This window comes from Talpa occidentalis, unplaced genomic scaffold, assembly GCF_014898055.3.
Source record: "Talpa occidentalis isolate TD23 unplaced genomic scaffold, MPIMG_talOcc4v2.1 talOcc4.7, whole genome shotgun sequence".
NCBI lineage: Eukaryota > Metazoa > Chordata > Mammalia > Eulipotyphla > Talpidae > Talpa > Talpa occidentalis.
Genome location: NW_023605083.1, coordinates 85,381,181 through 85,396,822, shown reverse-complemented (window position 1 = coordinate 85,396,822; position 15,642 = coordinate 85,381,181). Strand labels below are relative to the sequence as shown.

Genomic DNA, 15,642 nt, shown 5'->3' with positions numbered 1-15,642 from the left:
CGGTAACGTCACTAGTTGCGGCCGGCGCTCGTCCGTGACGCAGCCCACCGCACAGGCCAAGATGGCGGCGCTAGTGAGAGGCTCGGCCTTGGTCACGCGCCCATTGCTGACGGTATTCCAGAGTTGGGACATCGACGCGCGTCGGTGGGTACGAGCGCTGCGGCGGACCCCGGTGAAAGTGGTGTTTCCGTCGGGACGGGTGGAGGAACGGAAGCCCGGAACTGGGAAGCAGCCCCGGAAGGCGGCTGAGACCAGTCCCCACGAGCAACGATCGAAGCAGCCATGTCAAATGCGCCCAGCCCAGGCGCCCAGCACCTGGGAAGACTTGGGGCTTCGCTACGATAAGGCTTTACCCGGCGACAAGAGGTTGAGGTGATGTGTTCCTGAGGCTTGATGAGTAGTCTTTCCACTTCTCTCCCCTCTAACAGCGGGGCTTTAACAAAACCTTCCCTTCCGACGAACCACCTCATCTAGTGCAACCCACTGCTTTTGATTATGCAGATTAAGTACAATAAGGGGCTTCTTGAAATCGGCTTTAAACCTCTATGAAGCCTTTTTTTTTTTTTTAAAGATTTATTTATTTATTTATTTATTTATACAAGCACTGGGTACAGTCAGAAACACAGGAGGGTGAGAGAATTCACCAGAGCCAGAGCAGGGAACAGAACAGGCAGATGTACTGAAATACAGTGCTGAGGGGAGCAGCGGGAGCGGCAGGAGAAGTCTGTCGCGCCATGTGGGACCCTCGCTGGCGGCCTGGGATTGAACCGGCGCTGCAGAGGCTGCAGACAGCTTCGCAGCCCAGCGCTCAACCGCTGTGCCACCAGGGGAGGCCCTCTATGAAGACTTTTGTGTCTGCTAGAACAAGGTGTGTTCGAATTATGTTGTTAGTAATTACCCGTCTTTTTGTCCTTTCCTACCCACAGCAGCGCGATGACAATTGTTAAGTCCAGGCCTTTTCGGGAAAAGCAAGGGAAGATTCTGCTGGAAGGTCGCAGGCTGATTGCAGACGCACTCAAGGCTGGTGCTGTGCCACAGGTTTTCTTCTTTAGCCGTCTGGAATATATAAAGGAGCTGCCAGTTGACAAGCTGAAAGGTGTCAGCCTCATTAAGGTGAAATTTGAGGATATCAAGGATTGGTCCGACCTAGTAACACCACAAGGAATAATTGGTCAGTGGTTATACAGTGTATCACTAGAAGTAGAGACCTAGGATTATTTGTTCATACTTGGTTAAGAGCAACACATTTTATCTAAACCAAAATCAAATTATTATTGCCTAATCTTTTACCAAGACACTAAAAAAAAAAAAAAAAAACCTCAAAAAACTGTAACATTCTTGGGCCTCCACGGTGGCGCAGCAGTTGAGCGCTGGGTTGCGAAGCTGCCCGCAGCCTCTGCAGCGCCGGTTCGATCCCCGGCTGCTCCCCGGCCACCGGAGGAGGAGGGTCCCACATGGCGCGCAGACCTCGCCTGCCACCCGCTGCTTCCCCTTAGCAGTGTACTTCAGTCCTTCTGCCTGCTCTGTTCCCTGCTCTGGCTCTGGTGAATTCTCTCACCCTCCCGTGCTTCTGACTGTACCCAATGCATGTATAAACAAAAAACAAACAAACAAACAAATAAATAAATAAAACATGCCTCTATTAAAAAAAAAACAAAAACTGTAACATTCTCAAATTGTGTATCTTGCATCTTCAGAAAAAACTGAGGCTAGCATTCACATGTTTATTATGTTTTTTCATAATTTCTGGAAACAACTACTCTTCCTCACACCTTGGCTTGTTTGTTTGTTTGCTTGTTTTTAGGTCATTTCGTCAACCCTTACTGCCAAATTAAGAAAATGTTTACCAAAAGATTTAGCCGTCCATTTACACAAAACCTGTGTCATTGTTGTGATACCTGTCCATAGTTAAGCAGTGAAGTGTGAGTGGCAATGTATTGCCCTGTTTAGCAGCCTATTGAAAGGAAAGCTTGTCTTCTGGAGATTGTTTCTTCATTTGGTTGAATATAACTTAAAGTTTTATGTAATCGTAATGTCAGTTAGCACTTGAGTTTTTATCTAAATATGGTAAATTGGTAAATAAAAGTATTTATCTAAGTATGGTAACTTCTTTATGTCTTCTTGCCATTGGAGTTATACTTGAGCTGAGAATTGAATGACAGTAAGTGTAGAAATTTCTCTTGATAGTAAGGCATAGTTGGAACAGAGAGGTTTTCCAAAGTTTAGGCCAGGTTCTTTTATGCCAGTTGTTCATGGGTATTCCCAGAGGTCACTGCAGCTAATAGTTGGACCAAGAAAATCTGGGGAGCCATCTCCTGTTTCTGTAACCCAGTAAGCCACAAGACTCTTTACCTCTACACTTAAAACACTCCTAGGAAGAAAAAGAACTCTCCTGTGATGGGAACTTGAACTAAGTATCTATATGCTCATGAACTGCACCTCTTTTGTCCCTACCCCATGCCACAGTGGAAGTATGACTCAGTTTTACTGTTGGCTGCTTTTGGGTATGTGTGCTAATAGTCACCAGCCCTTTTTGGGCTTCTGAAGTCCCCTTATCATTATTAACTTGTCATCATTTCATGGTTCTTAAAAATATACATTATTCAACTTACCGTGTTTTTATTTCACATTGGAAGAAGAGGAGGGTAATGGGAGAAATAAATAAGGGCTAGCACTACCTGTCAGACTTCAGGCACATCTCTCAAGCCCAGTAATGTAAATGGGACCCCTAGAAGTAGTAAGTTCTTATCACCATAGCTGTTTAAGTAGAAGTGAAAGGATTTCTAAGATCCCCTGCCCCACTGGCTGGTCTTTTGGCTATCTGTGACTCTTAAGTACAGGATCTTCTTACAGTGCACGGTTACCTAATACCATTCCATTGCTTCATTAATGGGTTAGGTAATTAGAATTTATGTGTTGTTGGTTGGGGTGAATAATCCAAGATAGCCAAGGGGTGGGGGTTGGGGATGGCGGTTTGGCAGTATATGTTAATATGAAGAACTATACCACATATCCATTTCACTTATAACTGTTTATTCTAGGGAAGTATTTAGATCTACACGCAGTCATACATGGATGTTCACTGCAGCACTGTTAATAGAGAAAATGGAAGATAATCTAAATATCAGACATTTGGAGAAGAGCCAAATAATTGAACATTCGTGTTACAAAATAACATGAAACAGTTAAAAGAATAAGGTAGCTCCAAATGTGTTGATATGGTAAATTTTCCAACATATCTTGTGTTATGGGTGTTAAATAAGCAGATTACGGAATAATACCTAGGGTGTGATTTTTTTTTTTTTTAATATAAAAGGTAAAAGCATCTGGTATGGATAAGTTACATATATGTAATATTTGTAATTTAGATGGATGAAACATTCTGAAAGGTTGAAACCTGTTTTTTGGGGGGGTTGAGTGATAAGACTTTATGTTGTATGAATTTTTTTGATCAGTATATTTGTTATAATTAATACAGAAAGAATGATAAATGAAAAGTCAAATTATTCCCATGTCAACATCAAACAATTGAAGCACCTGTTTTGTTTCCTCAGGGATTTTTGCCAAACCTGATCATGTTAAGATGACATACCCAGAGACTCAGCTTCACCATTCACTACCCTTATTATTGATTTGTGACAACCTCCGTGACCCTGGGAACCTGGGGACAATTCTGAGATCGGCTGCTGGCGCAGGCTGCAGCAAGGTGTTACTCACCAAAGGTAAGAGCGCCTGTTACTGAGTGGATAGGTGGTCATATTTCAGTGACCTGGCTCACTTATTAGCTGTAGGTCTGTGAGCAAATTCTGTGTCCTGTTTCCTCATCTGTAAAGTGGGCATAACAGAATCTACCAGGTAGGGTTGTTTTGAGGATTGAGATGCACATTAAGTTCTTAGCATTCTGCTTGGTATATAGTAAATAATTCAGGAAAAGTTCATCTTTTAAAATTATTTTAATACCTGCTAAGTTATTTTGAAAAAAGAACTTAAAATCAATCAGGAAAGAATAGATGCCAGTTTGAACACTTGGTTTCAGTAGGTTTCTAGTGATCTTGTTAGACCTTTGTTATAAAGGTCTTGACATTTTGAATCCCATGAAAGGAATAATGTCTGAGTGTGGTTATGAAATTGTGATCAGTTTCCCTTAACTTGATAATGGATTAAACATACCACAAGCAAATTAGCCTTATTATATTTCTGTCTTCTCTCATTAGAAATGGGGATTAGTAGCTTTGGTTTTAAACCTACTTGCCTAATTGTTGGGGCACGCCTAAAATGCTCTTACAACTTGAAAGGGTGGAAAAAGAATATCATCATTCATTAGAAACACTGAAACTACTTTACAGCATAAACTAATGTGGCACCCTCGCTGAGACTTGCCTAAATTGCTCCTCTCAACACTTCCTCCCACTCACACCTGTTGGAGTGCATTTCTCCACCAGTGTGCAAGCTAGGTGCTGGGGTTCCACCATCAGTACCCCATTTACCTGTCCCATTATTGAATGCTCCAAGAGCAGGTGTGGCTTTGGAAATGTGCTTATGTAATCCAAGCAGTGTGGCTTCTGCACTGATGTTGGGCCTGGTAAATAAGAGGTAGGGAAGAGCAGGGAATACGGTGTGGTGCCCAGTATCAGGCCTATGAGGATGAGGAGAAATCTCATGTTCCTTACTCCCCTTAGGGTACAGGGGTTAGTCTAGAAGGTGCCCCTCATGAGTCTGGGCCCCTCTTTTCCTCCCTTCCTCCAAGCCTCATGGCATACAGCCTAACTCCCATCTGTGGTTCCCCCCGGTGATGGAGAAAGCCCACAATTTGAGATGTGTGTGGGTAGTGTTACATTGGCCGTATCTTACTTTCTTTTTAAAATTTGATTTGCCTGGGCCTCCCTGGTGGTGCAAGGGGTTAAGCACAGCACCATGAAGCTATCTGCAGCCTCTGCAGCACGAGTTCAATCCCTGGCCAGCCAGGGAGCAACCCACATGGCACAGCAGACATCTCCTGTCTAGCCTGCTGCTCCCCTCAGCAGTGTATTTCAGTCAATCTGCCTGTTCTGTTCCCTACTCTGTCTCTGGTGAATCCTCTTACCACCCTCGTACCTCTGGCCTACACCCTAGCTCTTGTATGCATAAATAAATAAATCTTTAAAAAAGAGTAAGAGAGCTATACACACACAATGAGAAGGTTTTGCCTTGGTTCAGGTTCTTGTCATCCCCATAGATTATTGTAATTGCCTCTTAACTAATTTCTCTGTTTCTGCCATCTTCCCTCCGCCAGTCCAGATTCAATATTGAAGCCAAAACAAGTCTTTCATAAACTTAAACCACATTCTCTTACCACTGTGCTTCGAATTCGTAACCAGCCTCCTTTAATTTTTACCCACTGTGGTTCTCATCTCCTGTCGCATCCCCACCCATTAATTGACCTGATCACGTTACTTATAGTTCTTGAACTGTGGCTCTCTTTTCTCTTCTGTTACTTTTCCTCTGCCTGGGCCTTTCTCTGACAGATCCAGCTCAGTGTCATGTTCTCTGGGATGTTTTTCCTGTGGCCAGTGCCACCACCCCCTGTACAAAGAGCTTCTTGTAGATAGGGACTTTGATTCTCTTTGCATTTTCTGTACAAAGTCTGACACAGGTGTATGGTAAGTGAATAAAATCTGTTTCAGCACTAGCTGGCATTAATCCTAACATCCCTTTGATGGGCCTGTCATAATTGGAGAGGCACGGCAGGTCCCAGCTGTCAAGAAGGCTATAACACATATTTTGCTTTATCTCTTGATCCAGAATTCATCTGATTTACATCCATATCTCTTTGGGAAGGTTTGTAGTCTTTATTAGAGCCTGTCTTTTATTTTCTAGGCTGTGTGGATGCCTGGGAACCCAAAGTGCTGCGGGCAGGTATGGGTGCGCATTTCCAGGTGCCCATCATCAACAACCTGGACTGGGAAGCAGTGCCTGACTACCTGCCCCCTGACACCCGGGTTTATGTGGCTGACAACTGTGGCCTTTATGCCCAAGCCAGGATGTCTGACAAAGCCATTGGCCACAGCCAACAACTCTTGAAGTTTGACAAATATGAGGAGGAAGAGGTGGAGGAGGACTTAGAAACTGAAGCCAGTAAAGGTTGGCTGCCTGAACTTGAGGTCCAGAGTTACGACTTGGACTGGACAGAGGCACCAGCCGCTGTGGTGATAGGTGGAGAGACTCACGGTGTGAGCCTGGAGTCCCTGCAATTGGCCGAGAACACTGGAGGCAGGAGGCTCCTGATCCCCGTGGTGCCTGGTGTGGACAGCCTAAACTCCGCTATGGCTGCGAGCATCTTGCTTTTTGAAGGGAAAAGACAACTGCGGATAAGGGCAGAACACTTCAATAGGGACAGGTGTTACCACTGACAGAGCCCTGGAAGGCAGTCCTTGAAGCTGAGATTGTCTTCCAGCTCCTCCTACATTGTTAGGAAGGTGACAGAGTCAGTAATTGTGATTTCCCAGGCCATGTTCAGGAGACAGGCATGATACCATCATGTCGTTACTGGAAAAATAAGAATTTTCATGAATCTGCTGATCCTCAAAAAACAACAAAGGTCAAAATTCTTCCTGAAATTTTCCATTTCCCCACCAGTTCTTATTTTTATACACACAGACTTTTTTTTTTTATGGCGACAACCTAAACAAATGGTCTACATGACTTTGTATGCATATTAGAAGTTTTAAGAAATTGTCTAGGAGGATTTTTGTTTCCAGAAAGTCCCTGAAGGCATCATCTTGGGAAGGGAAGACTGTTTCTTGTGAATGTTTTGCAGTCATCAAGTACTGGATATGGGCTAGGCCCACTCGCTTACTTCTGATGGTTGATCGATGGAAAATAAATTGTGGAAATCAGCATATTACATTAAAAAGTTTTATTTCAGCGAGATCAATGAATCTCAGTGCCTGTCTTTTCATCTTTGGCCTAGCGATGAGGACATTGCTAAGAGATTAATGATGCTAAGAGTGAAAGCATTCCTAGCTAGCAATTCTTTCGGCTGTGTCCATCTCTCATTATTCTTCAAAGTGCAAGCCTTGACTTAAATTGTCACTGTTGTGTATAAGACAATTCCCCCCCTTTCTGGTGAAATAGCTTAATTCCTCTGGTGGTGTTACATCCTTTAGCACTTCTGCAGAGTCTTTTAAAGAACTCTTTGTTCAGAAAAGGAGTTTTTAAATCTTCAGCTTAATCCTGCACTTTCTTCAGTGAAAGTGTATCCTTTTTACTAGCTCAGAGCCATCAGTCTTACTTTGAATAACACTTTGGGTTAAATATAATGACTTGAGTTACTTTTTTACATTAATTGTGCCTCCTTCATAGAGAAACAGATGCTTAGGGAAATGCCAGTGCTCCTGGATGGCCTGTAAGCGGAGGTCTCCCTCCAGGGAGTGAGGCTGAGGCTCTGAGGATGAGAGCTTGTGGTCCTCAAGCTCCAACAATGCAGCAAGACCCTGTCCCCCAGACTTATTGGGGGATCAGGGCAAGGTGGGTCCATGCTTAGGAGGTGCCAGCTGGGACATAGCCAGGGATTATGATGGCAAATGCAGGTGGTAATCACTGTGTTTGTGACTCACCGTGGGACGAGGGTGGGTAAGACTGCAGTAATGGAACTTAGTTCAAGCAGTGCTTGAGGACAATGATAGTAGCAGCATAGTTGATCACATCTCTCTGTACAGGTGGCTCTTGTAATGGGCGGGCGTCCTTCAGCTGCTCCTTCCGGGGCAGTCCAGTGAGCTGCCTGTGTGCATGGGAGGGAGAAACCATGGCCCCTTTCCTTCCCCCAAGCTTCCTCAGCTCACCAGTAAAATTTCCTTTTGAGAGAACCAACGGTCAAGCGTGGTTTTGCTCTGGCATGTTTGAAGGGAAGAATCTGCAGGGATAATACCGGTTGGCCCTGTCCTGGGTCCGATGTGTTTGATAGAAGTGGCCCACAGATTATTCTTGAGACTCTGTCCCTGTCAGCTTTCAGAAGGCAGAAGAGTACACAGCTTTTATAGGGTGTTGAGACCACAAAGGCTGGGGCCTAGTCAGCCAGCTTCAGAATCATACAGCCTGTCACACCAGCTGGCTAACGCTGGGAAGCAGCCCAGAAAACTACCGCTCGAGTCTATTGACATTCAGTCTCTCAACACCTTGGAAAAGTGCTAAAGAAACAGAAGTCACTAAAAGGAAGCGCATGCCTTTCCATTGGGAAACCGGTCTCCCGCAATCTTTGTCCCTGGATTGTTCTTTTTTTTTTTAAGAGGCATGTATTTTTATTTATTTATTTGTTTGTTTGTTTGTTTTTTATTTATTTATTACATGCACTGGGTACAGTCTGAAGCGCGGGAGGGTGAGAGAATTCACCAGAGCCAGAGGGGAGAACAGAGCAGGCAGAAGGACCGAAGTACACTGCTGAGGGGAGCAGCGGGCGAGACAGAGAGAGGTCTGCTGCACCATGTGGGTTGGGGGATTGAACTCATGCTGCAGTGGCTGGCGACAGCGTGATAGCACTGTCCTTAACCCCTGTGCCACCAGGGAGGCCCTGTCTTCTAATGATAACCTGAAATCTATACAACATGTGGGACCCTCCTCCGGTGGCCGGGGAGCAGCCGGGGATCGAACCGGCGCCACAGAGGCCGCGGGCAGCTTCGCAACCCAGCGCTCAACCGCTGCGCCACCGGGGAGGCCCCTGGATTGTTCTTGATTTTTGTTACAAAATAAATCAGTGAAAGAGTGACAAACCGTGTACACCAAGCCCTGGTTTAGAAAAACAGTGCAAAACCATATACCTGGCAAGTAATTCTAAGCCTATTCTATCATCCTAGGTGTAAGAAGAAAAAAGAAATTTACCTCTCATTCACTACATAGTCAGTGGTGTCTGACTTTCATGTATCTGTTACTTTCATGTATTTGTATGTATAATTTGATGGCAAATTTTCCTTTAAAATGACTAGAGGGGAAGAAAGTGTCACTGATACTGGAAAATCACTGTCTTGAATTCTATATTATGAGGCCAACATTTGTTCTGTTACCATTTCCCCAGGAAATATGGATAAATAATATATAACAAACAAGACACTGCCTGAAACACTGTCAAAAGGTTGGCCAGGCTGCTCTTTTGCCTTTGTTTTACGTGGTGCTGCAATGTGATTTCTGCCACCAGGTGGCAGCCACACCACAGCCACTCCCAACCCTGAAGAAGGGCGTGGGGATTTTTCCTGAATTTGAGTTAAAGAGGTTGGAGTCTAAAGTCTCCCACCACCATAGAGGGCATTTTGCAAGCCAATTGTACTCAGAGGTGCTGCAATTGGAGACCCAGCCAGATTGTCACTTATTTTTTCAGCAGAATCTTAAGTATAGGAGGTTATTGAACCAAAAATTAAAGAGGAAATGGAGAGAGATGGGGAGTGGCTGCAGCAGGAAGCACAACTTTCCCCTTGGAATGGAGCCCCTGAAAAAGCAGTGCTGGGCAAATGCTGATGTCCCACCACTGCCTTGCTCTTCACTTGAGGCTTCAGGCCAGTGGGAGATGAAACCTCCTCTTTCTTTCCCCTACTCACAGCTGCTTGCTCCTGGTTAGGATCAACGGACTTCCCAGGACTAGTTCAAACGCAGACCTTCTACCACTTGCCCCAGGTTAATGGCAACACCAGATGTCATCACCATCCAAGCTGGGCTGCTCTTAGTTCCACTTGACATTCTGCCACATGAATGATTCTAGAAGTCTAGGTGAACCCTCCCCATTTTGCAAAAAAAAAAATCTCCCTAGATTAAGAATTAGGACTAAATGGAATGAAATTGTAACCACCCTTTGTTCTCTCTTCTCAGCTACCACCTCCTGTGTGATTAACCTTTGACCCATTTCTTATTTTAATGTATTTCTCTCCAATTGCATTCCTGGGAACTTGAATAATTGTGTTATATCTTTTTTTTTTTTTAAGATTTATTTATTTATACAAGAACCGGGGTATAGGCCAAATGTGCGGGAGGGTGAGAGAATTCACCAGAGACAGAGTGGGGAACAGAACAGGCAGACTGACGAAATACACTGCTGAGGGGAGCAGCGGGCAAGATAGGAGAGGTCTGCTGCGCCATGTGGGTTTCTTCCTGGCTGGCAGGGGATCGAACCAGCACTGCAGAGGCTGTGGACAGCTTCACAGTGCAGCGCTCAAGCACCTGTGCCACCAGGGGGGCCCCTGTGTTATACCTCTTAACAAAAGTTCCCTGTGCCCCTTTGAGGTTGACAGTAACATCAAAAACAAACATCTGCTGACTACTGCCAGGTGATGGCCCTAAACAGACACTCACTCCTTGTTGAGAAAGCCAAAAGCTGTGACTTACCATACCCAGGCTGTCCAGCACCCCCTTGGACCACAGATGTGAATCCCCCTCTCCCTTCCCATACCTTGTGCCCACATTTTTCCTTCCCCTTATACAATCACAGCACCCCTGCCATTCAGAGAGCTGGTTTTTAGGGTGTCAATTCCACTGACTCCCTTGGTGGCCACCTAGAATAAACTCCTTTGTAAAAAGACATTCCTGGTTTGGTTTGGCTTTTTGGATGGTGAGCGACAGACCCAGTTTGGTCACTAACAGGGGCAGTGTCTTATCCAGGGCTCCTTGGCTTATGCTGAGAATCAGCTGTGCAGCAGGACCTGGGGCTCCCCTCCTGACCAGCTACCTTTGTCCTGTAGGAATAGACCTGACTTTTTATTTATTTTTTTTTTTAAGGAAACAGACTCCTTTAAACCAATTTCTTCTATTTCCATCAATGCACGCACTAAGGTAGAAGCTAAATTAGTGGAAAAACTGATTTACTGCTCTAAGTCTTGAACTAAGTTGCTGTGTTACATTGGAGCAGCTGAGACAGCAGCCACAGCAGAGTCCTTGCTGAAAACCTCAGGAAGATGCTCAAAGTATGACTGAAATGCTGAGTGTATTACAAGATGGTACCAGTTCTGTTCTTATGTTTGCTTTATAGGGATGAGCCACTCTTTTCAACTGAGGTCACATAGTTGGAGAGGCCATCACCAAAGCTGCTACTGCTTCAAATTGCAGGAAGGGGACAAAGATTGGGAAGACACGGCTAAAGCCGGGTCTGACCTCCCAGTCTCCCTTGTACCTCCTTGATGGGAAAAGGGAGCCAATCTGACCGAAGTTCCTTATTTTTTGATCCTGGGTCCTAAGACCACACTGCCTACTATATCCCAGTTCTAGCCCGCATGGGTGACTGACTTGTGTGAGGCATGAGCACCATGAATCTATACTTGAGACTGTCTGCCTCCTTTGTGTGGCACTCTAGCCTACAGGCCTGGGGTCAGAGGCTGTCATGAGTTGGCACATTATTTAATGGAAATCCACCAGTCCCTCAAAACAAGTCCTACCCAAATCTAAAGGCACATCTCTTGGCATGGTAAGTATTCCAAAACACCGAGAGGTTAAGATATTTAAGGCTTGAACAATGAAGCTTATTTACTTCATGTTTCTGCATTTAAGGACATTTAGTACATGCAAACATTACATTTCCCCCCATCAAAGGGGAAATCTCTGCCATAAAGTAGAGCCAACACAAAATTTTCCTATATATTTTGTTTCCTGGAAAGTATTTCATCCTTTGCAATTGCTCCATTAACACTAATCATGAAACTAACGCAAAACAGCCATTTGTCCCCAAAGAGTTTTCTCTTGAGCAGCCTGCTCGCGGGACAGCAGGGGTGTCTCTTTTGGTCTCAGCAAAGCGGGTTGTAGGCTCACTTCAACACAACCATTTCAGGGTGAACTTGAAAATCCCCCTGAACTCTGGGTCTTTTTTGAGTCCTGGGGTCACACAGCAGCACCAGAGAGAAGCTGCAGAGGGCACTGCTGAGCCTCCCCACAATTCACTCTGCTTGCAGTCTGGTCTTTTGGGGCAAGCAGGGGCTTGCCTGGGCTGGGGGGCCCATGGCAGTGAACAGAAAGTGAGAGCTGTGTGCTTGCAAGACTGCAGGGGCCTGGGCCAGACATTGCTCAGGTCCCTCCCAGCTCTACAATTCCAAGTGCACAGGGTCTCTGCATGCGTGTGCACACACATGGGGGGCATTTTCCCCTATGCTGACTGTGCAACATCTTACCAGGCCCAGCTGATGGTTTGTTCCTCCACCACAGCTTATGTCTCTATCAGGACAGAATTCAGTTTGCTTCCCTGAAACAAGGCAGCAGGAGGAGAGAACAGCTTTTTAGTGTCTTTAATTAGGCAACAGGAAAAAACAAAGTCTGGCTGAAAACCACCACTTGAAGTTTGGTTGACGTCAAAAAAACAGTGCTGGCTCTCAGTGCTCAGATAAGTGAGTCTTTGATGTCAAGGACACACTTGGGGGGTTGCGGGGTAGCAGTCGCCCTTGCAATTACAGCCACCACTGTACATACCCTTTATGTCAATTCTGAATACACACCCCTTTTCCTACATAGGTAGATCTTTATTGCTGGAAACAGGTTAAAAAAAAAATCCCATCTCTGTTGTGAAATGGGTAGAATGGGACCTGGAAGTCATTGAGAACACAAATCTCTGGAACCCCAAGGTGGCATTTTTACAGCCACCATCCTGCCTCTTCTGCATGGCAAGGCTTCCCTTACTGCTGGCGGAAGCCCTTGAATATGTCACAGCTGGTGTTTTAACCTGCTTCCAATTAGCAACAAGAATTTTAAGGTATTTTGGAGCTGCTTAGTGGGAATTAAGAAGCCACCCACTTTGTCTGCATCAATAACCTTTAAGGTCTCTCGTACTCTCGAGACAGGATTTTTCCCTGGGTTTGGCACTGGCTGATGACCTTCCCCCAGCATTTACCCGCAAAGTGGCCACTATACAGGCACACCTCACTTGGTTGCACTTTGAGATATGGTGGGTATTTATTTTTTTTTTTTACAAATCAAAGGTTTGTCGCTAGGCTTTGTGGAACAACTCTATTGGTGCAATTTTTCCAACAGCACGTGCTCATGTCCTGTCTGTCAGATTTCATTTAGTTGTGTACGCTGTTACTTAGCCATACTATTGTACATTTAATAGACTACTGTTTAGTGGAAAGGTAACTTTTATATGCTCTGGGAAACCAACAAATTCATATGACTTGCTTTAGTGAGACATTCGCTTTATTGTGGTGGTCTGGAACAGAACCTGCAATAAATCTGAGGTGTGCCTGTATAAATCTAAAGCCCCATTTTAGTAAACCTTCCCCACCAACCTTAATCATCCCACATGCCCACTCCAAAAGGAGAAATCTGGTGTCAAGGATCCCGTTGGCATTAGCAGCTAGTTCAGTCAGCCCTGTACAGACCACAGAGGGATCACAGATGACTCATTTTCACCCGCAATGACTTTATAGTGGGTCCTCAGTTAACTTCTGCCCCAGAAGGTAAGTAGCTGCCAAGAGCCCACCTTTCCTCCAAAGGCCGTTATGATATAGGGCATTGACAGAAATCCCACCCTCTTCTGAGCAAGGTCCACTTCACCATGTCCCCTCACCCACCCCAACCCTGGGGTTCTCAGAGAAACCCTAGGACAGACTAGGTTCAAGGGTCTCCAACTATTGCCTCAGCATTCACAGGGGGATCCGTGTGGGACTCCTTGTCTTTCCCCAGCAGGCTTTCTCAGGCTTCAGAGTGCTTGCTGCCTTGTTGTGAGATGAGTGTTCCACAAGGGTGTCTATAAGCTGAGAATCCACCCCATGCCAAGGCAGGTCAAACCTGGGGAGAAGGTGACGAGAGCTCCATCAGGGATCTGCTTCCGGTGGTCTAATCCGGATGTGCTTCTCGGCTTCTGGAGAATTCAATGGATGATCAATGACCCTGCAGGGTCTGGGGTAAGTCTCAAAAACTTTGAAGCATAGCTACCAGGTGTCCAGTGACAGTCAAGAGGATCTTGTATGTTCCAGTCTCCTACTGCCCACCTCCCATAGGACACCACACCACAAGTAAAACATTTCTGTTAGCAAGGACAGGAAAGGCCAAGTGGTTGATAACGTCCAGAGATGCCTGCTTTATTTCTTACTAAATGATTGTATTTCAGGCTGGTGACATCGATAACAGTCTAATTACCAACTAGTTTTGTACCTCTGAACTACAAATCAACAACCCAATAATTTGGCAAGGAGCAATGGTGTCAACAGCTAACTGGGGGAACTGAGTTTTCCAAATAAATGGTCTTGGTTGTCAGAGTGCTGTAAGTGGATCCAAGGGTAAGGCTTGGGATTGTTTTAAAGACCCTGACACTTCACTGATAGGCTGAAACCCTAGGAGTCCCTAGGCCAAAGCCCTCCATCCCAAATCCTAAGAGCAGAGTAGTTATTTTACTTGTTGAAGTCAGTTCAGCACAAATAAGGGACTGAGCTACGTGGCCCAAGAAAAATGGATTCAGTGGCATACTTGATTGACATGCCCTCTGTTCTCACTCCCACCCTAGGACACAGCTTTTTCTGAAGGTCCTTAGGAAAAAGCTAGACTTCAGGTAATTTCTTCTCTTTTTTTAATTCTGCTTTGAAAAGAAAAGGGAATGACGGGGGTAACCAAAAGTGGGCGTAGGTGCCTCAGGAGAGCTGCAGTGGCCCTAGGACCACTGAGCCGGGCTGAATCGGTTCTGTGCTGGTGACTTGTGCTACTCTATAAACTCAGAGCTGAGTCCATCTTCTTGAGATGTTCACAGGGAAGAATTGATTAACAAAATTTCAGGATAGGAGGGGTGGTTCATATGAGAAGGCAGAAACTTGAAGATCAAGGAAGAAAGTGATAGAAGGAAGGAATGAGAGACTTATCACTTGGTAGGAGCTCAAAAAAGCAGTTACTATATGAATCATTACCATAGCTACTCTTCTTACCAGAAAAGAACACAAGCTTCCTTTGAGATCTGGAACTGACTGACAAGCTGGTGCTTTTCCCTCAGACAAGACAGACTAAGTCACCTAGGAAAGGTTCTAAGCTGAGGCCTACGAGGCCGCGTCCCTTTCCCTGCTCCACCTGCATGCACGTGTTTCACTGAGCTGTCTCAGTGCATGCTGACACCAGAGGCAGAGCCAGAGCACCAATGCAGTATTCCTTTATGTTCGCTCGGCAGGAGAACACCAAGAACTAGTGACTGAGAGTGATGCGGTCCCAGTTCTGGCCAGGTTATGCCAGCCCCATGAATCCCAAGCAGAGTCTCCAAATATTGTGGGTTCTTCTGCTGCTGAGAGGATATGCACCCTAGGGTGCTAACTGAGGAGTTAATGCAGAAAACAAGGCACCACAGAGAGGTTGGATACTTGGGTTGTGTGATTCAGGACACGCTGGAAAAGTCCAAGGGTGGAGGGAAGGAAGGAGAAGAGGAGGAAGAGGAGACTGAGTTTTAAATAACGTCTCATGAGGCCAGAGTCCCACTAGATGGGCTCTGGTTTGAGCTTTTCTGCTAGGAAGTCATTCACAAAGGCCTCCACAATGGCAGGGGTGATCTCTTCCACGTCCATCACGTACTTGGCCCGGGCTGACATGTCCAGAATGGTGAGCAAAGGGGCAGCCTCGGGCAGATTGGTGTAATCTCGCAGGGAGTCAGTCATGTCGTCCTGGAAATCAGCAGAAGACGGAGAGAACCAGTAAGTTTTCAAGGATGAGGGTAGAGTCCCCTGGGCCCAGTTT

The 15,642-nt window shown here is 45.5% G+C and overlaps 2 protein-coding genes across 5 annotated transcripts in view; one reads left to right on the top strand and one right to left on the bottom strand.

Moving 5' to 3' along the window:
- The first annotated feature begins 44 nt into the window (after positions 1-44).
- Positions 45-6,904, top strand: MRM3 (mitochondrial rRNA methyltransferase 3). Of its 4 annotated transcripts, none has more exons than XM_037492356.2 (4): positions 45-144; positions 927-1,171; positions 3,555-3,722; positions 5,857-6,904. In XM_037492356.2, the coding sequence occupies exons 1-4, from the start codon at positions 62-64 to the stop codon at positions 6,387-6,389; spliced, it is 1,029 nt and encodes a 342-aa protein (XP_037348253.1). In that variant the 5' UTR covers positions 45-61; the 3' UTR covers positions 6,390-6,904. The 4 variants fall into 4 exon arrangements, with proteins under 4 accessions (XP_037348253.1, XP_037348252.1, XP_037348254.1 ...); XM_037492355.2 differs by having other exon boundaries at positions 45-372; XM_037492357.2 differs by having other exon boundaries at positions 116-148.
- Positions 6,905-8,697: 1,793 nt separating this feature from the next.
- Positions 8,698-15,642, bottom strand: part of NXN (nucleoredoxin) — a 191,505-nt gene continuing 184,560 nt past the window's right edge. The window contains exon 8 of the mRNA XM_054689030.1: positions 8,698-15,569. Coding sequence (XP_054545005.1) covers positions 15,387-15,569 — 183 coding nt within the window. The 3' untranslated portion in view covers positions 8,698-15,386. The remainder of the gene's footprint in view (positions 15,570-15,642) is intronic.

Bases quoted from the DNA above. Each gene is read 5' to 3' on its own strand.
- MRM3 (XM_037492355.2), top strand. From the start codon at position 62: ATGGCGGCGCTAGTGAGAGGCTCGGCCTTGGTCACGCGCCCATTGCTG. The intron at 373-926 runs GTGATGTGTTCC...TCCTACCCACAG, and splicing joins CCCGGCGACAAGAGGTTGAG to CAGCGCGATGACAATTGTTA. The intron at 1,172-3,554 runs GTCAGTGGTTAT...TTGTTTCCTCAG, and splicing joins AACACCACAAGGAATAATTG to GGATTTTTGCCAAACCTGAT.